The 23546-nt window shown below is 37.4% G+C and overlaps 1 protein-coding gene across 1 annotated transcript in view; it reads right to left on the bottom strand.

The window, feature by feature from the left end:
* The window catches only part of COL25A1 (collagen type XXV alpha 1 chain), a 299392-nt gene that overhangs the window by 23239 nt on the left and 252607 nt on the right, over positions 1 to 23546 (bottom strand). The window contains exons 18-27 of the mRNA XM_032186190.1: positions 20814 to 20858; positions 10559 to 10621; positions 9702 to 9770; positions 8755 to 8799; positions 6703 to 6747; positions 6093 to 6170; positions 3583 to 3606; positions 2109 to 2153; positions 359 to 403; positions 10 to 90 (exon numbers count right to left, since the gene is read on the bottom strand). Of these exons, the coding sequence (XP_032042081.1) occupies positions 10 to 90; positions 359 to 403; positions 2109 to 2153; positions 3583 to 3606; positions 6093 to 6170; positions 6703 to 6747; positions 8755 to 8799; positions 9702 to 9770; positions 10559 to 10621; positions 20814 to 20858 (540 nt within the window). The remainder of the gene's footprint in view (positions 1 to 9; positions 91 to 358; positions 404 to 2108; positions 2154 to 3582; positions 3607 to 6092; positions 6171 to 6702; positions 6748 to 8754; positions 8800 to 9701; positions 9771 to 10558; positions 10622 to 20813; positions 20859 to 23546) is intronic.

Below are 23546 nucleotides of genomic sequence, written 5' to 3'. Positions count from 1 at the left end.
TTCACTCACTGGCAAGCCAGGAAGTCCAATTCCTCCCTTTTCTCCAGGCATTCCAGGTTCACCCATATCTCCTTTTGATCCTTTAAGACCCTAAAATACATATTTATTCAGCACGTTATTTGTAAAAACAGATACATTGATAGAATACTAGTTTTGATCCTAACAAGCAGGATAAATAATTTTGTGAGTTGGACTTTGTTATTAATATGTAGCAACACAACCATTAGGCGACCACAGGTTATGCAGCAACATGATAATGATCATAAGATTATGTAATCTAAGCTACAATTTGGGATCAAAGAAATAATCCCCTGAAATATGCCATGGTTGCTCACATGAACCACTCTAGGTAGTTTACCTGCTCCCCATCAACTCCTGGAACTCCTGGGGATCCTGGTTCACCCTGCAAAAGGCAAAATGGAATTGAAATATTATTCCCTGATTATCCAAGACATTAATTGAACCAACAGTGCTAAATTAACTAAATTAATCAATAATGTCTGATAGTCATTAGATAGTCAATAATAGTCATAATTAACAACAACAAAACCAGAGAACACCATATATGCAATACCTGTATATGACATTGAATAAATAGCCCTGCTGATTAGGCCCGTACATAAACTTGGGGTTGTATAAAGATCAGAAAAATATACAAGAAAGAAAGAAAAAAGAAGAAACCCCAGGAGGCTGCTGAAGAAAACTCAATACAGTGGGAACTTTGTCAGTTACTGAAATAAATATGGAATCATGGTCCTTGATATATGTAAGGCTGGAAGATACTTAATGTGGTCTTTCCCTGCTCATATAAATCACCCAGGGAAGGAGTTCACATTCACAACATTGCCCTTTGCACTGGTCCCTGAATAGCGTCCTCCAAGGCAGCAACTTATATTGATGGGGATAGATTATAATATTGGAAACAAACTCCTGTAAGTTTGAATTCTGCTTTATGTCATTAATTTTGAATGGGAATGATCATCCAGATGAAGGAAGACAGCATATGCCCCAGTTCAACTCCTCCGTGTTTTACAGCACACTCTGGGCTGCAGAAATGCTTTGTGCTGTGTACAGCCTGATGTAGAAATCCATTCCTGCACACTTAACTGTGTATTCCATTACCAGTTTTCATGTAGAAGAAAGGATCTGGTTTCTTATGATTTCTCAGAACAATTAACATGTATAATGTGATGTATTTCTACCTGATACCATGGATAAAGCATAAAATTCAAATCAATATTATTGTTTTTGAAGTAACGTGTCTGCTATTGGAAGAGCTTAGCGCCACTGACAGAAGAAATGATAAACTCAGAATTTAAGAAATAGGAGAATTATCCAATCTAATGTAAAATCAATATAAGGGTTGCACTGTTTGCAACACTTGTGTGGTGTTTTTCTTTTTCTTTCTTTCTTTTTTTTTTTAAAGTGTAGGCAAATTTATTAAATTTTATAGAACAGTGCAGCATATGGTATTCATTGTCTCTGTGTGGGCTGCTCACTAACAGTTCTGGTACTACGCACAGCCTCAGCCAGGTGGGGTTAGCAGGCTTGGATTTGCAGCCAGGCTCCTGCCCACATGTGCATGTTTTAATTTTTACTGAGATTAGAAAATATTGTGTTTATTTGGGTGGGCACCCCTGTAATATAAAAGCTGCATTTACATGCGCTTGTAGTGTGGTCAAGCAGCTCCTTGCACACACCATTTTGCCTGCCTAACTCCTTCCCACCCAGGCAGAAGCAATGTGCAGGAGAGACTGGCTGGTTGTGTGGCTATTTTTTGCAAATACACAGGGTACTCTGCAGCAAAAGTCCTGCGGATCAGCCTTAGTGCAGATCCAGAGGAAAGATGCTTCTGCCCTGTTTCAGTACTAATTAATTTTGCTGATTCTCAGCTGAGCATCTGTGTGTGGCAACAAATCAAAGCACCTGCTCTGGAAGGCTACATTTCAATTTGCCAAGGTGCAAAGTTTGAAGCCTGCCATATTCTAAAAAATTACAGGTAAGTATACTATACTGGAAAGCTCCAGGTACATGTGTGCACAAATCAGTGAGAGAAATAGAAAATACCTCCACTCTTAAAATACAGTGGGTAAAATAAAGAAGATCACCTTTGGACCTTGCAGCCCTTGGGGTCCTGGTGGTCCTGGTGGGCCCTAAAAAGAAACATGTAAGCCTGTTAACTTATAAATAAATTGCTGAAAGGCTTGGCATGTAAACGCAGGCTGAACGTTAATATAGGTACCTTAACAACATGGGTTAGATCACACAGGGGAACCAAGACTATGAAGCTATGAACAAGTTGTTAATCTATGGCAACTCTCAACAGGGGGGTACTACTTGAAACTATTAAAATAACAGTGTACTTCATATTTTATAATAAAGTCCTGCTGCCCCCACTGATGAAATGGCAAAGCTCCTTTTAGTGGCAGGGAGATCAAAATTCACTTCAGCCACATTTAACAACATTAATGCCCTAATACAATACAATCCAAAGTCAGGAGAAATCTTCTACTGATTGCAAAGAGGATTCTGTTAAAATATGCCAAGTGTTTTGGTGGATTCTCAGTGCTTCAGGAAATTGCTATAGAGTAAGCTGCAACCATTTCTTTAATTTCTGTCTAAGGCCATGGATACAATATCAGGATGACCCGGATGACGCACAGAGGATTTTTTTTTATTATTATTTTTTCTTAAGAAATAAAAAATTAAAAAAAACCCTCCATTAACACAGAGTATTTGTACAGATGGGAAAATAAGACTAACAGATATCTTACAAAGAAAAGCTTGAAACAGAAAGAAGGAAATTATTTGTTTATACCAAGTTTGGAGCTTTAAGGGAAGGCTGAACCTGAAATATTATAAGCATCTCTTGGTGTCAGGATTTTCAGAAGTTGCTTCTGGCCTAGTATGGCTAAACCTCCCATAGAAAACTGTCTGGGGTAACAGCACTGGAACTGGAATCCTCTGCAGATTCAGGGTACAGGTACTGAAAAAATTATATTTATTTCTGAGTTCCAATAACATGGGACGAGACAATTCCCCATATTTGGGCTTTGTACTTAGCTTGACTTACAGTTTCCTGAGATGGATATTTTTCATAAAATAATTTGCATCTGGTCTGAAAGCTCCCACAAAAAGTTTGTTCCCAATCCAATCTAAAAGATCTTTATTTCTACCCTGAAAATAAGGTGGATAAGAGAAAATCATTTGGCACTCAAATCCTACTTCTTGTTTTTGCTGGACCCCTATGCAGACACACAGAGATGAGAACATACACCAAGAAGTCCAAAGCAGTTAATCTGCCTAGATGTATATCTACAGGAATAGTGTGCTCTTTATTTTCCTGGTCTCTCATGTTAACTGAAGTTTTGCCATTAATTCATCAGGAGCAGAACTGGGTCCATTGTTGAAGGGCTTTCAACAATGTACTCTCTGACAGGGGAACACTGAGAAAATAAATTCATGTCATGATGAGCTGGGTCAACATCCAATGAAGACATGTCCTGAACTGGCAGAATTATGAACATGCTATGACATAAAGGAGATGTTCTACAACACATTAAGTCATGCAATAGGAATTACCGTGACAGTGAGGGTGGCAATCCTCTGTTGGTAAAATGTATTAACAAGAGACATCGTTACCAGAGTTGAACAAGTATATAAATAGTTCTGCCTATTACAATTATTATCTCTACAAAACCTATGCTGCATCTCAGGAGACATCATGTCTCCAGAAAATAAGAGTAAAGCCATGTTACGTTTAACTCTCAGTGTTGTACTAATTGTTTGGACTCTATGGGAAACAGGATTTTACATACATGAAGATTGTAGATTTCTGCAAAATTCAGGAGATCAAATAAGTGATGACTAAACAGTAAAATCATACAAAGAGTCTTCCAAAAGATTTTTAAACACTAAGGAAAAAAATCTGTTAACAGATGGCCTTAATAAAATATATTTTGCATTTCAATATATTTATGGAAATATATGAAGAAATTTAAAAACAGTGAAAAATTCAGTTTATGTACATATGAAAACCTAAAATAAACATTGCAACTAGCAATGTTAGCATGTTCACACAGCCAAGCTCATTTTCATCAGCACACTCAGATTTTAATATCTGAAGTATCTGATCCTGCAGTTCCTACAAAGGCTAAACTCTTGCAGATACTGCCTTTTGCCTTAGGAAATTCTGAAGAATAGCCCCGAAGAGCAATTTCAATTGAGACACATTTTGTAACTGGCCCTCCAAGTGAAAGCCACATGCACTCAGCAGGGGTCTTGTTCAAACTGTGAAGATAATTTTAAGATCATGATTTTCAGTGCTGATGGACTCAGATGTCTTATTCTGCACTGACACAGGAAATTGAGCAGGAGGCACAAGGCAGAGTAACTAAATTGTTCTGAAGCTCTTAGGCTGCTTGATGATTTATTGCTAAACTCTAAAAAAATGTAGACAGCCCAGATCTTGCAATCTCTTGTGAACTTCTTAAATCAGCAGGACAAATTCTGCGCAAGGTCAGAGTTCACTGCTGAGCACTGTAAGTGCTCATTACCTTCTATGGGAGAAGCTGCAAATCTCAGAGCCCTTAAGAATTTGGCACCAGGAGACTTAGGAATGGGTGCCTGCCATTTGAAAGGACTGAGGTGGATTTGGCAAGCACATTGTCAACTGATCCTCTATAATCTTACTTACACCATCCTTGCACAGACATTGCCATCAATATCAATTATTTGTTGCCCTGGATCAGAAGGTGATGACATTTGAAATGATTTACAACAGGATAAGGGCCTCCTAATCTGTTTCAACCACTGCAATAGGCTTTAGTCCCTTATTAAGACTTCTTTATGTGCTGCAGCTTTTCTGAGGTGCTCTTACACAGCACAGGAGAGTAACATTGATTCCAGTGTGAAGATATAAAGACAGAACACAGGAGATACGGGGGCTAACATCTCTGGTAAATCTACCTGATAATATGCAACATTAATTTCAAACTACTTCAGGAATCTAACTCAGAGAATGGTTTAAAGGACTGAGAGTTGTGTGTTTGAATTCCCTGAAGAGTAAACCAAATGAGATGGGTATAATGCAGAGCCTCAGAACATGCCTGTGTTGACTTCCCCATAGACTCCACTCACAATGAAAGCGTGGGCTTATCCTCAACAACATACAGGTTTTTAGATTTTACTAAAGGCAGTGAGATTTTTTTATTTTCAAAAGAGTCTTGAAAACCAAATGACTGGCCAGATATCTATTTACTCCCACCAAGTAAATGCAAGAAAAAAAGAGTTCAGAGGATTTAGTGAGAAAATGATCAGATGCACAATGAGCCAAATTCTGTCTTCAATTGCACATAAGCAAACCCATTCATTTTGGTGGAGTTATACTGCAAAGAATTTGCATCTGACTATACCACAATGTAAATCACCTTGACTGCAATGACATATGTCACCTTGACACTTTGCTTTTATGCAAACACTCATTCACTCTCTTTGTAACCCCACTTTAATCCTCCACACTTTTGTGCACACCAGTCAAAACAGGTTTTCTAGAAATGCACAAATGGCAAGACTGGTGCTTAGTCTATTTAACATACTCAAGTTGCTGATTGAATCCACAGCTTGCTAATGGAGCCATGTGACATGCTTTCCAAATCTCAAATATTCTGCTGTTTGCATTTTATAGGAAGAGGAGAAGGTAAAAGAGAAAAAAAAGAAATGTCAATATTACACTGCTTGAACTAAAAAGCAGATGCTTCTGTTGAACCTATGTATGTGGTTTATTGCATGATTTCAGCACTAAGCACCACATCCAGCAATGAATCAGCTTTATCCTCATTAGATGATGTCAATACACTCTATGGGAAATGCAACTAATTCACTCAGCTAAATTGTATCAAGGAAACAGTTTGTCTTACACCAAACAGCAACTCCAGTTTCCAAATATAGAAAGAGACCCCTAATTAATAAACTCAGCAAATCTTTGGGGAAGAAATTGTTCTCATTGCTTACACAGAAAAGAAATACAATGATGTCAAACTGCTTTTTGCCAGATCAGTCTAAGCCATTCTGGCATTGTTAGGTTTACATACCTGAAGAGCTTCATGAATATTGCCATTATAATCAATTATCTCTGTTGCACCTTGATCACCCTTCTGTCCAGGTGGCCCCTGTAATATATTTTCCATAATATTTTTTGAGACACCTGCCAAAGACTACTCTACACACTTAACTGCTGATGCATGCTTTAGCTTGATTATTCTGCACTGCAATTTTGCTGTATTTACAACATATTACTACAAACCACAAAAGTTAGCATTAAACTAAAGATTATTTTTAAAGAAAAACAATTAAAAAAATAAACATACAGGTCACTAAATGAATTGTGCTGCTGTGGGAAAGTAAGTAAATGAAACCCCTATGGTTAAACGCTGAAGCAGTTCCAACACACCAGTTTTGTATTGGCTGTGAACTATGTCAGAACATCTGGCATGTAACATCCTGCCCATGAACTGTGAACAGCGCACTGCTTCAAACAGTAGTAAGGACTGTAACTCATATTAAAGGCCAGTTAGCAACACACCTTCAACCAGAATCAAGTGGCTAATTTCACCAGATTAACTGGGGTTGCTGCTACAATTTCAGTTCATGGTGTAGACTGAATTTAAGAGCACAAAGAGCTGAAATGAGAAGTAGACTTACCCTTGGACCTGGAAATCCTGTGTCACCTCTGTCACCGGTATCACCCTATGTAAAAGGGATATTTGAGAACAGATATGATGTCTGACAGAATATTAGGTAGTTATTCCCTTCTAAATATGTTTCTCTTTAATTTTCAAGTTTAAATGCCTCTAATTATTAATAGAATGCAAATCTTAATTACTACAGAAATTCCTTAAAAAATCTGTGTAAGTAACAAGCTGGACAACAATGTACTTGGTTCTACGTGAGTTGTTATTGTGTGCTGTAGTGGTATGGAATAAGAAATACCAAAGACTCAATAAAAGACAGATACCAATTACATAATTAATGTAACTTCTCTATCTTTATTGCACTATTATCAAAAGCTTTAATAAAAAAAGCTAGAGAAATAAAATCACTATCTGAAGTCTGAAAGTACCCAGCAACTTCTTCAAAGGTGTGTTTCAAAGTGCACTAACTTGTGTTTCTGTGATCATGACTCCACTAAGTTTCTGAACTTCCCTGGTCCAAGTCCTTGCCTCCCCTACAAACACGTTACTGTCAGCATTAGAGTCCCTTTACTCCCTCACTGTGACAGGTGTAAGATCTTTACCATCTTGCACGCAGCTTTTTCCTCCTGCCTGTTAGTAATATGTTTCAAGTGATGTAGAGGATTTAAAATATGCTTGCATTCATAACCCAGCATCCATTGACTACGATTTATTTCACTTCACAGACACTTTTATAAGAAGGTTCTTAAATTTGTATATTACTCAAAATGAATTTGGCTAAATAGTGCATTCTTGTTCCTGTTAAAATGTATAAAAGACTGGTATGAAGTTAGGGAAGAATGATTAATTCACCAGTGGCAATAAACAAAATCAGAAAACAAAACTTTCATGGGGTAATGAAAGAATAAGTGGAGGAGGAGGCTGGTGGCAGGACATAAACAAGTTTGTGCCATCTGCCTTTCCTTTCATTGTTGCCTTCGCAATATCTAGTAAATGAGTCATTGGTGTTGCTCAAAAATGAAGTTCTCAACTACTAGGTTGATTTCTCTGGTCCCAATTTTCAAGACAGTTAGGCCTTTTCGATAAAATGAAAATTAGAAGAGATATCTATTTCTGAAGCATTTGGGAAGTGCCCAGGAACTGAAGGCCAGTGAGAGCCTGATTTACTCTTCTGCTTTCACTCTGAAGTGTTAATCCCCTCATCAGCTCCTTCAATTTACCAAGATGTCTTTTTGGTGGGACACGTACTTAATCATATCCTTAAGCACTGTGAATGGGCTGTTATTCAAGGGCCTTTCAAGTACTGCAACCAGTATCCTACCAGCCTACAATATTGTCTTATCATCTTCATTCTGACATTAGACTCAAGAACCACCTAAATAAATCTGTTTTCATTTTGCTTTGCCTTCACAATATAACACAGAAGATTCTCCAGTGAGCACAGAATTTGCATAGCATATGAAATATTATAGAGACATATTTTCTCTCTACATATGTGTGAATCCACTGTATATAGGGATAAGTGGATGGATGGATAAGTAGATAGACATAAAATAGAAATAATAATAATAGTAATAAAAACAGCTTTGGTTAAATAGTTAAAACAGTAATGTAACCCACAAAACTTGCCTTTGTAGCACTTACTGGTCAGCCTACTTCAGCCTAAAGTCCTTGGAATATCACTCATTCTTAACCCACCAAAGTTTGGATCCACAAAATTATTGCAAAAACCAATTGAGTCTCCACAGACATAGAAGTTGGCACATGGGCGAACTATCCCACATGAGTTATACAGAGAGAAACCAAGTGGCATTGGGAAAAGCAGAACAGAGTGAAATAGATATTATAATAACAAGAAAAACTAGAATCAGTGTTTGAGATACAGAGGGTTCAATTCTACTAGCTAAAATGGAAAGTCAGAAGGTTTTATTTATAAAGAACACTGCAGAATCTGCTACAGTTTCTTTTAAAGAGATAAATTAAGTTCCTGTGAAACATTATAAACTATCATAAATATCATTGTGTTAATCACTACAGGTAAGACAGTTTTGTTACTACTGACCTTTGACCCTTTCGGGCCCCTAGATCCAGGTTCACCTGTTTTCCCCTGTTCGAGGGAAGAAGGGAAATGGACAGGAGAAAAGTGATAGAGGAATGGGAGTGCAGAGAAAAAGAAATTAGTAATGACTTAGTATGGAACAGCAAAACCACCCCATTTCATATGATCAGGATCACAAGCCTCTAAAGGCACCAAATTTCACAGCACCCAGAGTAATATATTATTTAACACCAGCATGCAGAGGCCACAGATTCCATCCTTCCATATGAAAAGTAGTACTGGCATTAGTAGATATCATTAACAATCGTTTTGCAGGAAGGACCTATGTCATTCCATAGCTTCTGAAAAATGATAGCTGAATAGTAGAGAAGATACTTAATTATCCTGAAATAAGTACATTAAAATAAAGTATTATCACTATTTCTTTTCCCAGCAGTTCAGATGAATACAAATTGGCTGGCCAAGAAGCACAGAATCTGCCTTAGTGTGCTCAAAATGTATTAGGACAGGAAAACTGATGGTATTGGCTCAGTGGAAAATAGTAAGGAAACCCTAAAAAGTAGTTAGAAAGATCTCTTTTTTACAGAACTAGAAAACAGCATGCAAAATGGATTTTCTCTGCAATTAATAGCTACAATGGTCAAAGAGTTCAAACTTTGATGCTGAAAGTTAGGGACTTGAAGGGTGGGACTTTTGCTGATAATAACTTGGCCAACTCCATGACAATGTACACTGGTAGTGTCATTATTTGTAGACCAAACAAGAGTCCATTTAAGCTGCACTTCCACAGCTGTGAACACAAAACTGCCACTGCATTCTGGACTAGTGCATTTGACATTATTTTTATTTAAAAGCTCATTCACCAATTTTTCATTCTGTTTTTTGGTATAAAAAGATGAGTTTGTAGGTGTAAACCTAACAAAATATTTCCAATATAAAATCAGACTGACCTTTAGTCCAGGAAGTCCAGGTTCACCCCGCTCACCTTTCCCAGGTGGGCCTGCCTCTCCTCTGTCACCCTGTGGAAAAAGATACACATACATCAGAAAATAATGAGCAGTTTTCACACAGAACTAAGTCAGCATGGTCAAAGAAACCAAACCATCAGAAGAAAACATTTTTGAGCTCATCTACAACTTTCAATGAGTTGGGGAACTCTCCACTGGGTAAACCCAGTAATCTCAAATGTAAAAGAACAGCGCTTTTCTGAATTCCCAAACTACCATACCTAACATAGGTTATTTTTAGGACTCACAGTGCTCTAACTTTGCCACATAGTGGCTTAAAAAACCTGCAAGAAGTATGAAAAAATATCCCTTTTTAATGTACCAGTACTTTCAAGTCCGATTTGTGCTATCAAAGTTCTAATATCTGCATGCGCATTTAAGCCTTTTTCCTAAAAAGGGTTATGAAAATACAGTTTCTTCATACAGGCATATTCTACCTCTTGAACAAATGAATTCTGGGATGCTAATATTAAAAAAGGCAACTGATGAACTTAAATTACGAATGGTTGTAGAACACGCTTTTGCATTGTTTGAGGGCATCACTACAAAGATGTGTGTTTCATAGCACAGGTCCATGAACTATAACTTTCCACATTTCCAGGCACTGTAGTAGCATATTTTAAACTGAACTTTAGATTTCCTGTCCATTTACAAAAATGGATTCTAAGTACTTTATTCATTTTTGGATAAAAGATTTTCACACCATTAGCACAATCTCAGCCTCTAATACAAGCTAACAAAGTTGAATTTGACTCTGGCTCTAAGGGCTTTGTACCAGAGCACTGACCAACTACCCTTACCTTTGTTCCTGGCAGCCCTGGCAACCCAGGTTCTCCTTGTGGACCAATGAAACCCGGTTCACCCTTTAAAAGCACAGCATGAGAGGTATGTTAGATTATTTATTTAGCAGTGCATAGTTACAGTAACACAATTTTCTTTTGGATAGTATTTTCCCTGTATTGCTTACAGCTCTCCTGCTGTGATGCAATAGTTATACAGACATACTTTCAATATGGGCAACTTTCATCAGCATAAATTCTTATAGCAAGCCATCATACGGCATATGAAACACAAATGAAGCAGAAGTGTCACACGTAGTTTTTTTATGAGGTTAAGGACAGTTCATTTCAGTCATGTTTTATGAGGTAGAGAATGGTTGGGCAGACGGGGTGATGGGATGACAGAGTAATGACAAACAGAGAGGCCAGATGGTACTGTTGCAATGCGTTTTCAAAGGAGGTTGTTAGCTGCATTATCCCCAAAAAAAGCAGATCAAAATATGATGCATCACCGTGGCATTCTCCCTCCTTATTCTGACAGTAAAGTATTTCACAGTTCTCCACATCCAGACAAATTCTCTGGCTGAGAACAGGTGGGAAAGAGCCACAGCTCCTTATTCCCTCTCTGTCCTGCCCCCTTCCTGCCCATTAATTTTTACGTACATAACAGACAAATAGCAGGAGTCAAGCTGAGTTGCAGCACATGCAGCATTAAGCAGGGGAGTAAATTATTTTTTTGTTTTGTTTTGTTTTAAGCTATCTCCATGGCTGAAGAGGAACAGTGGAAGATTAATAAGCCATATGTTTCCATTCACAAACTCTCCTGTACAAGGTTTCCTGCGATCTAATTTTGTCAAATAAATTTAAATCAAGGAAAAGATTTACCCATGAGCTATTGTAAATTAAAAAAAAAAAAAAAAAGAAGTAAAACAGTAGTATAACTAAATTAATAAAGATTTATTTACAAGCATCTTAACATTATACTTGAATTTAATGACTACAAAATACCCATCAAATGCCTCTTTAGATAGCTAAAAAGACGGATGTGTCATAATCCTGTATTGATATAATTACTGACAACATATGGAGACAGTAAATATAAGCAGTTGGATAACATTTGTCTTCACCTCTTCGCCTGCATAGAAATACAGATACACTGCAGTGAGTGAGCAGGTTAGCAAGTGTTCTTGCACGTTCATATGCGCTCTTATCAGCAATCCATCATTAACAGCTTAAGCAAAGAAAGTCCCTAGCAAACCAGAGAAATTTTTCCTGTGGCTATATTGAGGACCGTAAGAAGCACTCAGTGGCCTTAATTTAGAAAAATCAAAAATATAACTAAATAACACTTTCTAACATGAAGTTCTAGCTGGACATGGTTCAGCACTGCTGTATAATAACAAAGGAATAAACTGAGACAAACATGTCAAAGAGAAGCACATTTTTGATGGCATTAGAAAAAAAAACTACAGTTTATATAAACGTTTGTATCAGTGCACACCAGCAAGAGCAACAAAAGGTTGCCATTTCATACAGAAGTGCTTTAACATCAGTAAATGGTGAAGAAAGTAGCTGCAACCATTTATTTTAGAATAAGAAGGTGCTCAGCAGCTCCAGGTTGCTTTAATACTGATTTTACCAGGGCTCATTTCTTGGCCAACTATTTATGACTTCAGGCAGAAGAAACATGCAGTGACTATGCAGTTCAGTCTTTTCAGTGATAAGGCTTAAAGTGTTATTCAGAAGTTGATGCACAGAAAAAGGTGCTTTGCAATAGCAAGTGGAATTCATAATGAAAGAAGCTGGCAGCTTAAGTAGCATAACTAGAGTACAGATCTTACATGACACAACTTTAAAACATTATCAAATGTGGAATGGAATAACTAGTGTGTCAGTAAAGAGTAGGAACTGACTGGCAGAGCAGCAGCTCTTCTGAGAAAGACGTGGGGGTTACAATGGATGCTGAGTTGAACATCATCCCACGGTGTGTTCTTATCACACACAAACCAAACTGCTGTAGGTAGGACTTACATTAAGAAAAAACATGCACTTCTCCTTCTGTTAAGATTAGCACTGCCATTGAAGTGTGAAATGTAAGGAAAAAAAATTTCCTCTCAGTAAGGCATGCTTATGTCACTGTAACGGAACGGAAACTGAAAGACTGTCCTGATTAGTCCAGCACACAGACATGATGTTTGAGCCATAGAGGAAATCGAAGTTAGGAAATCTAGGACTAAGGGTTTTTTCATTTTAAATATATGACATTTCCAAGTAAGCTGGCCCATAGCTGCAAGAAAGTGTGAATAAAAGCCTACTTGGGACTGCACTTGGATTTGACATCATTCTAGCTCTGGCATCTCCTGATCGCAAGTCTCTTGCTTAAATGAACTCTGAATTAGCTTTAAACAGTTGTGAAGCACTGAAAGGAAAGCAGGGAACCAGAGTAACCAAGTTTTACAACACTTTACTAAACATGTCACTACAGATTCTTCTAATAAAACCAAAATTTTATCTGGTAGGAATCTCCTACAAGCTTCTTTGCCAGCTAAAACAGGGACAGGGAACACAACAACTGGAAGAGAAAAGTTAAACAGGTAGGTTATGACAGGAGTTTTTGGAATTCCCCTATGTGAAATACAGTTTGACAGCTGTATAAAAAGCAAGTGATGACTCCTCATGCATTTTAGTTTAACCCTTCGGCACAGTTATGAAATAACAACTTAGAAACCACCACATTGCACAGGAAGTCAACAAGATGAATCTCAGCATTTAAACTTCACCTACTGTGAGAGCTTGGAGCAATTTGCAATCGTACAGCACGGGCAACTTGGTATTCAATAAAATAAATCTACAAGCTTGTGAATTGCTTCCATTTTACAGAGGAGTGATTTGTTATCATTTAGGAAGGAACAAATCTTAATGGCTTGAGATGTTAATATTTTAACAGACTAAGAGCCTACCTCTGAGCTCATTTGCACTCTAAAATATTTGTCAAATGTAGAAATACATTATGGACAACAAATTATATGCTGCTTTTCACAAACCTTCTTAAAGTTAATTTCACTTCTAATCATAAAATGTCTAAAGTAGAAAAGGGCCCTGTAATGGCATGCTGTGCACCTAGCTTAATGCGAGCTCCGTCAGAATTAACAGCAAAAAAATACCTTGTAATTTACTTCAGAGGATAGTCATTTTTTATGGGGATTATTATCTAGACGTATTCATAACTGGTTGTTTCATGATGATCAAAGCTTTTAGGGGCTGAGGCACAGGCTAGCTTCGATATCAGAGGTTGACCCTCTCATGACACGTGGCTCACTGTCACTGTCTTAATTTTTACAGAACCTGTAATTGGCTAAAACTTGAACTTTTGTTCAAAAAGGTGCAAAAATTAAAATTCTACTTGCCATGCTAATTGCTTTTTCAAACACCACTTACTTGACAAATGCTTATAAGCAACATAGATCTAATGCTGTACTCAGCCTCCACTGCACAGCTGAGACACAAGCAATGAACTTATTTGAAACTGTACTCACAGACAGGCCCTGTCCACTTCCAGTCCTTGAAATGCAAGGTTAGACACTTACGTATACTGACATGGATGGAAGGTTCCTCACTTTACTCACTTCAACAGACCAAGGTACAGTTGTCGTAAATGTCATCCTGACTACTCATGTTTGAAAATACCAGTATGATGCCCATTCCCTGTCTAATGCTACTGAAAGAATCCTACAAAGTTGAAGATATACAGGATAAGAGCTATCAAAAAAAAAAAAAAGAAAAAACACCCAAAAACCCAAATCCAAGGCAATTTAGAGAACCAGCACAAAGTTGGAATAGGTTGGATTTGGTTCACTATTGCCTTTGTTGCTTTTCCAGAAATTGCCCTCTGTTGCCCTCAGACTTGAGGTTTCTGAGGTTGCCATCCAATCAAAATACTGCAACATTCTCACTCAGGAGAAGAGTGAGGGCTAAATTCTCAGAAGTCTTTCAGAGGTGCAAGCCCACAGCAGTCAATGGAGCTGTACTTGCTCATGCCCTGCCTGCATCTGCTCAGGGAATCGGGGGCACTCAGTTCTAGTGAAGCAAAGCCTCAGAAGCTCAGCCTGCTTTAGACAGAGAACAGCACCTTATACTTGCTCACTGAACAGGGCATTAGAGGGACTTATATATAGCCTCAAGTCCATGGGAACTTCACTCTCAGGAGGACTACAGTATTCTGTTCATAAGAAGGAAATGAGCAAGGTAAAAGGAAATCTGATAAAAAAACAACTCCAGTTTGTAATGTCTTTGTTAGTGCTTTTCATACCAACTCAGAATTGGCTCAAGAAATGGCCAGTTAAGCAGGTTGTCTGCCTCACTCGTCACATTTGAAACAATATCTTTACACACTCTAAACTTAGAGAAACAATTCTCGTTTTGAATTTCCAAATGCATGTTTAGCCTTTATGATTCATTTAAAGAAGCACAATGTACTACCTTAAAACCTGTCTAAAACCTTGAAGCTTCACAACTAACCCTACTTTGTATGACATTTATTGCTTTTTAGTGAGCCTAATTTTCTCATCGTTTTTAAGTTCTGCCTGCTTGGAACATATGCTGCTTTGGAAGGGCACTAAGGGAATAATTCTACAGCAATAAGTCTGATTAATTCTGCATGCATTAGTCATATCAAGGACTTCCTACTTAAAGGCTAATTATAATTCAAGTCAGCATGGTACCTACTTTTGAGGATTAGAATAAAAACACTTGTTGTAATGAGCACCTCATTTTTAATTCTTTGCGATGACTGATCTGCTAAATTATTAGAGTCTGGCCCCAAACTGTTTTCTTTAGAAAAAAGTTAGATTACAAGTCTAAGGAATTATTTGTTGCTGCTATTAAAAGTAAAGAACTTTATTGTGTGCAATCATTTCTGACCAACTAAAATTGTATATTTGAAGTGCAGAAATAATGTTGTGCCTGATAAAATACTTTATTTCCAAATGCAACAAAATATAGGGCTTTCAGATTATTCAGTTGCATTCAAACTTTGGATTTGGATTGATTTTTTGTAAGCAGAAAGAAAAATTGAACTATATAATAAAGCAGATCCCGTGAAATAGATCTTTACAAGCTTAATCTTACAACTAGTAATAACTTTAGGGCAAATAGCATCCTGTATTTCAGTTACTTATGTTTAGACTTTTCCAAGAAAGAAAATAAGAGCTTTCATGATTTGGAGGATATAGTTTCTGATGGATTAATAAGAACTGCATATATCCCAAAGAATGCCCAAGTAAATACTCCTGACACATGCATACCATCCAATGTTAATGATTTCATTTTCTGGCCTTGATTCTCGTAATTAAGTCTGGAAAATTACATGTCTACCCTATGCAAGCGATTACTGCCACATCATACAGAAACCGGAGTGAACAATGCTAGATGTGTAGCTACTTGCATACAAATACATATTCTTATATACAGTTCCACTCTGGAAAATAAATACTCAAAGTTAGTGGCACAACTGTATCTTTTTTTTTTTTTTTTTTTTCCCCCAAAAAATAAATCTACCCATGCATGGAGCTACCTTTGAAAGCCAGGCTTCCAAGTGCAGGTACTAAATCCTATTTTTAGGCTCTTTCCCATTTTTACCCAAAGCATGCATCATTACATTCCACTTTTCAGTATTTAACCAACATTGTTTGTCCTGCACGTTGTTTTTTCTACTCATACAACCCACTCTTGAGAACATTTTATATGAGTGATGGAAGGCTGGAAATTAGTTGACATTTGAATATTTCAATATATGTATCAGCTAAGGAAAGTACATATCAGGGTATTTTCAATAGAGCTGAGTTTCCAGTAGAATTCCCACAATTTTCAACTGCTGTAATTAACGTGTTCAGTACATCTCCACTCCTAGGATTCAGAAATGGCTATCACAAGGTCAATTGGCCTCTTCCAGCTCCCACATTCAGGCTAGAAGGTTCTGATTATGGCAATCTATAAGATAAAATGAATTGAAGACTAAGCAAGACTAAGCCCCAGAAATAATGGAAAGAGAGGCATAAGGTTTCGTGGTAACATTCATTGACAATGAAGAAAAACAGGAAGAAGAATAGAAATACAGATCCTCTACAAAAAGAAAATGAAATAAACCCCTAAACATTAGGGAAGCTCAGACTTCCTAGAAACTCCTGGGGTAAAAGGGAAGTTTGAAGAACTTTTATCTGTGTGGTGAATGGCATTGACCCCAAAATTAAACATCTGAAACGGACATTTACTTTAGATTTCATTTTGCTACCAGATGCTGAAAGGAAAAGCAAGAACACTTGAGCTTCAACAACACAGTCACTTTCTTTTCTTAAGAGTTTAAATGGCTTTAGGAGACAAACTTCTATGCACCCAGCTTCAAAATTCTGTCTTTCTTTTTCTCTGGAAGTCTTCTTTTGTATCAGAAGCCACTGGATGAAAGGAGTATCAATTCTACTAGAACTTAAAAAAAAAAAAAAAAAAAAAAAAAAAAGTTCTATGGAGTAGCAAGTTCTGCAGTCTTCCCATGGAATTAGGAAAGTCAAAGGATGAGCTCTTTGCATATGAAGAAGTAAAAATAAATAAATAAATTCATTCATTCATTAAAGTACAGAACAAATAAAAATAAGAACCGCTTTTGTTTTCATAAAAAAAAAAAAAATCAAATTCCATATTCTTATCCAAGAATATTCCCACATACTTATCCAAGGTTCTACTGAAAACAGCTACAGTGCCAGTTAAGTCAGTCTGAAGTACAAAAAGATAAAAATGGCTGCATACTGGCAAGTCTATTGAATCAGTCAATTTTGCAAGATTTGAAAGCGCAGGAAACTTTCCCCACATCACAAAAGCAGAAGGACTAGGAAGGCTTTCTTTTCTTGTGCCAAATCATTCAACAGTTTTCTTGAACACTACAGAATAAAAGCTCAGTTGCGGTCATGAGCTTTGCTTCGGTATTGTTTTAAAAATGGAGGGGAGAGAAATCCCAGAAATGCTGATGAAAACCCAGAAATGCTGCACAAAATGCTGTTATTGAGAAAATTTTGTGTCTTGTTGAAGTTGAGGATTGCACTGACAAATTCCAGAAAATGCAAGACAATGGATTTGAGAGATGTCTGATGGTACAAATAATAAGGGTATGCATTATTTCCATTACAGTAAGGCAGTACTGCTATGTACGTATCATCCCATAAAATTATGAGATAAAACAGGTATATGAAGTTTGTGTTTCATCGAAAGTATTCTGCATCTACGTGGCGTCAGTTGGGGGATATCAGAGCCATGAGTTAATATTCTGTGTTTAGGTGCCTTACTCACTTCCCAAATGACATGGTGGAACACATTCAGAGGCTCATTAAGTTTCCAGCCATTCCTAAACGGCAACAGGTGCTTGAGAAACACTTCTCCAGCATGTCACAGACAGCTTCATCACTGTCTTGGAAATAACTGACTGCACTTGTGTTTCCTCCATGGCACCAACTGACAATGTTGAGAGAAAGAAAAAGAACAGGAAGAACTCCCAAAACATCCGCATGGGCACAGTGAATGAGTCTAGAAAAATAATTAACAACAACCCCGCTGCATACTCTGAATTCAGGTATGATACTTGCATGTCCATCCCGTATTGCAGTCCATTCAGGCCCCGATATCATGTTAAACCAAGGTCTAACAGATTTCTGGGAACATATACTGATTAATTAATAGAAATGGCATTACAAGAAGTTGAAACTTTCCAGTGATTAATATTTATTAATCCTTTAAGTAGCCTGGCTATGCCTTCAGGAATACTGGAATGGATGCCTTGGGAATTTTCTTCAGCCATGAAAAGAAAGATGAGATTTATCTGGAAAGATATGGTTCTCTGACTGCCGTGGTATTGTTTTTACAGGCTGGTTTAACATTTGTAAGGAGTGCTATCTACGTGTATAGTTACCTAAAGCATTTCATATTGCAGCCTGCCACTGTAGAGAGATTAACTCACAAGAAAGCAAATTTGTAGTTTAACTCATAGCTTTAGGAGAAGAAAAGAAGACTTCAATTCCTTTCATGATAGTTATAGGATGAATACCTAACACCGGAAGAACTACATACAAGAGTTCCCTGTGCATAGAACACCCCAGTGTCTTGCTCATCTTTTCTCTACATAGAAGAACTATAAAGAAAAGGAAATTCTTTGAAAATTAAGCAACTTGGAGTCCTCTCTTGGCTCTTTCTCCTGTGTCTTGAAGGATTCTGTATGCATCGGTTTGTCAGAATCCAACAATTCCATAGCATTTAAGAACATGAAAACTCTCTAAACATGATCCTCAGACAGCTAGCTTGTTCGCTCAAAATTACTTGATACTGTATAACAAATGGGAAAAAAAAAAAGTTCACTATTTATTTACTTAATTTCCAGGCAAATAAATCAATGGATAAATTGTCCCCATTCCTTGGCTACTTGGCTGGGGAGCAGAGGTTTAGGCTAAACCCATTCACCTACAGGTGAATGCACTTCAGAAGCACTTGCCACCTAGAGCAAGTTCAAAACTGCTTGAGCAGAAAACAAACAAAAAGTGCTAATTTCTAGAACATCACAGGAAGACACAGACTTTGAGAACATCCTGTAATAACTCCAATTATAGAGGACTGAAGAAAGACAAAAAAAGTGCAGTGACATCCCTAATGTATTTTAGCTGCAAGGGACCTCAATAGACAATTCTGTAGAAGACTTTTCATTTCATGTTTTGCCTTTTAGGTGAATCTGAAAGCCACTCTTTTGAGCCGTTCTTATCATCAACGACAACAACAACAACCAAAAATAACAGCAATGATATTCCCAGATCAGAAATTTAAACTTTTGTAATTTCCTTGCTGATGATATTTGTGGACATGCATGGTCTGTACGAACATGGAATCCACACAGACCTGCCATAATACAACCCCAGCTGGTTTTGGCAAGTGCTCCCAGGATGCTGGCATTGACCTCCAGCTGAGCTACCTCTTTGCTCACTATTAAATCAAACAGACCATGGATTTCTGTCAAAGCTGTTTATGAAAACAGAATTTCATTACATGAAGGACTCAGCTCCTACGTGATCTTCATCAGTCAATGTGGGTTTCTTTCCTGCAGAAAATGAATGACCTCCCTGGGAACTACATTTTCAGGTATGATAACATACAAACTTTAATAAGCACTTTCAATTTTTCCCATAATTCACTAGCAACAGAGAAAGGACATTATGCTTGAATGGTGTGGCGATTCACAAGTCCCTTGAGAAAACCACTGTACGTGTTACATTCCTTGAGATAATCCTGAATCCTACCAAAATGGACAAGAGCTTGGCCTTTGGTTTATCCCCCTTTTTACTGGAGAAGTGTTATAAACTACCTACTGAGATATGCACAAGCCCACACTGGAATGCAAAGAGAAAATTTCAGAGATTTTCTTCTCTGAAAGAAGAATCTTTACCACAATCTAACAAGCACTCACTCAGGATGTAAATCCAGTCACTTCGTGCAGCATTATAGGTTTACAGTTCAAACTGTGCAAGTGTCTGCAACTCCCTGTGCAACCACTTATGCTAGAGCTAAATCAACCACGTCTTTTGGATCAACTTACCTAAAGATCCCAGACAAACTGGAAGCCAGGAGCTAAACCAGGTATTACGTCAGGGTCTGTAGCTAATACTGAATAGAATCTTATTAAAACATTTTGACTTGTCAGTGGAGATCACTACTGTGTAATGGAGCACAGAGTATTCTTGTTGACAGAGTCAGTTCTCTACAGCCTGTGTGTAATGAATGCAGTTTTCTGGCTGGAGGCTTAGTAAATTCAGTAAGTCTACTGCTACAGGAAAGTACCCATCAAAATGGAAACCGAGTAAAACTTTGTGACAATGACAATGTCCCAAATAACAAGTCTCTTCCATTGTACAGAAATATAAAAGCTATTATATATATATGTTTATATGTTTATATGTTTATATGTTTATATGTTTATATATATATATATATATATATATATATATATATAAGCAGCGGAATCTTTATTTCCTAGATGGGCAATGGTCTACTTCACATTTTAATATAAGATATTGTTTGATTCCTTAAACAATTATTCAGTGCAAAACCTGCCTGTGACAATCCTCAGTTCAATACCAGAGACTCAGAAGGTGATAACAGTACAAGCACAATAAGTTCACTTTAACAAAATCCTTGCAGTCCCGCCCCTCTTTGTGATGGCCCCTAAATACAACAGAGACTACAGTTTATTTACCTTTATCCCAGGGAGTCCAGGAAGCCCAGGAAGACCTGGTTCACCCTACACAGGAAAATTGCATAATATTACAGACATTATTTAGTTATGGTCACTATCCAGCGAACACCTCTGTATATTCTGCAGCAAGATAAAAGAGCATAGATGACTGCTAATCATTTCAGGCAGGGCTGATATTCTGATATTTTCAAAATGAATGATTTAATGTGACTGTCCTAATGTACATTTAGGAACAAAAATATCTTCTGGGAACCTCTGATGCTATGATAACACCCACATCTAAAATCCATGTCAGAAAAAAAAATTCCCCCCAAAAAAAACCTCACACACAAAAATGAATTCTTGTTAGCCTTCACCAAAGGAGAGGAAAACAAGCAGCACTGGTTTATTTTACACACTGCCATTTAAGTTCCATACTTACAACAGATGTTTAATTCTGTTCCATTTTCAACTCTGAGATAGATATTGTGCTGCATAACTATCTGATTTAGCTAGAAAGTAATTCAGGTTTAAATTGTGCAATTCAAGCAGGACTGCCTAATTACAACTGCACCATCATTTTTATAGACCTATCTGCTGCATCATTTCAGTGCTTGGTATTTATCTCTGAATATATATGGTGTCATGAAGGATAGCAGGAATATAACCTTCTACAGCTTTACCCAGAAATGCCTTACTTATTTAAAATTGCAATAAAATGACCTATAATACAGCATTTGCAAGGGTAAATTGTTAACAAGAATAGAAAGCTGAATGCATTTATTTTGAAATGAAGTTGGTATTAGTCTAAGACAAGAAAGCCTACTACAACATTCTCACACATGGGGATTTTGAGGTATCAGCTAAATAGAAAGATGTTGTCTAGGGAAATAAAAATGATGAACAACAACAAAAAAGATAGCAATAACATGTGAAGAAAACATTATTTTAAAGGCTGTAGACTTTATTTTATTACATATGTGGATTCAAACCAGCACATTGGATCTCAATATTCCCTGAACTTTCTAGAAGCTCATGTCTGAACTCTGAAACCAACTTTTACCTTTATAACAAGTTGAACTATATTCCAGATTTTGTACACTCTTGAGCTTTACAGAAATCCAGATTTCTGCTCTGTGGTTTGGGCTGATTCGTACAGATTTTGCTATTAAAACATTTCGTATGTGTGTATACACATACATATATACTTCCATGTATTCACTCATCTATACAGATATGTATGCATGTATATACTCAAAAAAAAAACAAAAACCCACATGCATACAGATGTTCCTCAGACTACAGTACCCCAAAACACTTTGAGGCAATAATATTAACCAGACTTGAAGCACTAATAATAAAATTACATTCTGCCACAAAAAACACTGCTGAAAAACACAATAGAGGGTCTGCAAATTGTTTTACCAAATGGAGTAATTTTTACATGTTATAGCTGGATCTGATAACAGCTTCTTTGTCCATTTCAGTCACTCCAACATTTTAAGTATTCATACTGCCTAAAAGCACAGGGAAGAATCCAGTCTGAAAATATTAACTATAAAATGAGATGAAAGAGTGGACTCTAGCTCTTGGTTTATTGCCTAACACTTTCTAAAGCAGGAAATGGGTTGTCACTCTTGCAAAAGAATAATCCATTAAACAGTCTCCATTACACTCAATCCTGACAAAATGCTAGCTACAAAACCTCTCTTCATCTTTCACTTTCTTACCTGAGTAGCCATACATGTCACACAGCTAATATGACCTACCCTCATCCAACTGTGAAGCACTAAGTTTCACTTCTAAGTTCAGCATTTGAATAATTAGAACTGATAAATCTATTAATATTGTTGCAGTAGGTCACTGTTTAGTCATGGGACAGAGCTAACCCCTAGGGAACCACATGTAACAAGCAGAGAGGATCCAGCAAGGCCACTTCAACTTCACAGTACTCTAAACCAATTAAGATGCCCCTCAAAGATGGAAAGAATGTAGAACAATGAAACCATTAACGCTTCATTAAAATTAGTATCGTAGATGATGCATAACATTTTATTTTCTGGACCTTTCATAATACAAAATATGTGAGTATGATTAAAGAGAACAATGACATTTGAAGAAGCAGAGGCTGTACACTAAATCCACCTCATAATGTTAGGGTTGGCAGGGCAGGTTGTTCTATCGCCTCTGCAATACAACATATGGCACACAACAGCCTTGTCAGGCCATTCAGACACCATCACACCTCATCTCATGTAAATAATGTTCAGGTGGACAGCTCAATATATATCTGTTCTTAGAAGATGAATAAGGAGTAAATGGAAGAAGAGGAAGAAGTAATATATAAAGAAGGAAGATCCAGGAAGGAAATAGGAATGGAGCATGGTAGGGGATGAAGAAGAGAGGCGATGTAGGGGGCACAGACATACGTCTGTTTGAGAAAAGACTACCCCCAGCCTCTGGTGGGGTGAGCAAGTTCCTGCTGAATAGGGGCAGGATGGCAGATGTGGGACACCTGGCTGGACGAGGCACTCTGAGAGAGCGTATTATGGGAGCTGCTGTGTATTATGGGAGCTCCCTGGCTGGGCACAGGGAGGTGGCATATTGGGAGTTTGTGAGGTGATGTGGAAAGAATGCATTAAGCCCCCTTTGGTGCGAACAACAAGCTGAGACTATACAAAGTCTGAACTGCATGCCTCTCACTTATCTATATTACATAAACGAGATCAAACCTGAGTGCCTGGGGACTGAGAT

The sequence above is a fragment of the Aythya fuligula genome, chromosome 4 (assembly GCF_009819795.1).
Source record: "Aythya fuligula isolate bAytFul2 chromosome 4, bAytFul2.pri, whole genome shotgun sequence".
In the NCBI taxonomy this organism is placed as follows: Eukaryota; Metazoa; Chordata; class Aves; order Anseriformes; family Anatidae; genus Aythya; species Aythya fuligula.
This window is presented reverse-complemented; position numbering and strand designations above follow the sequence as displayed.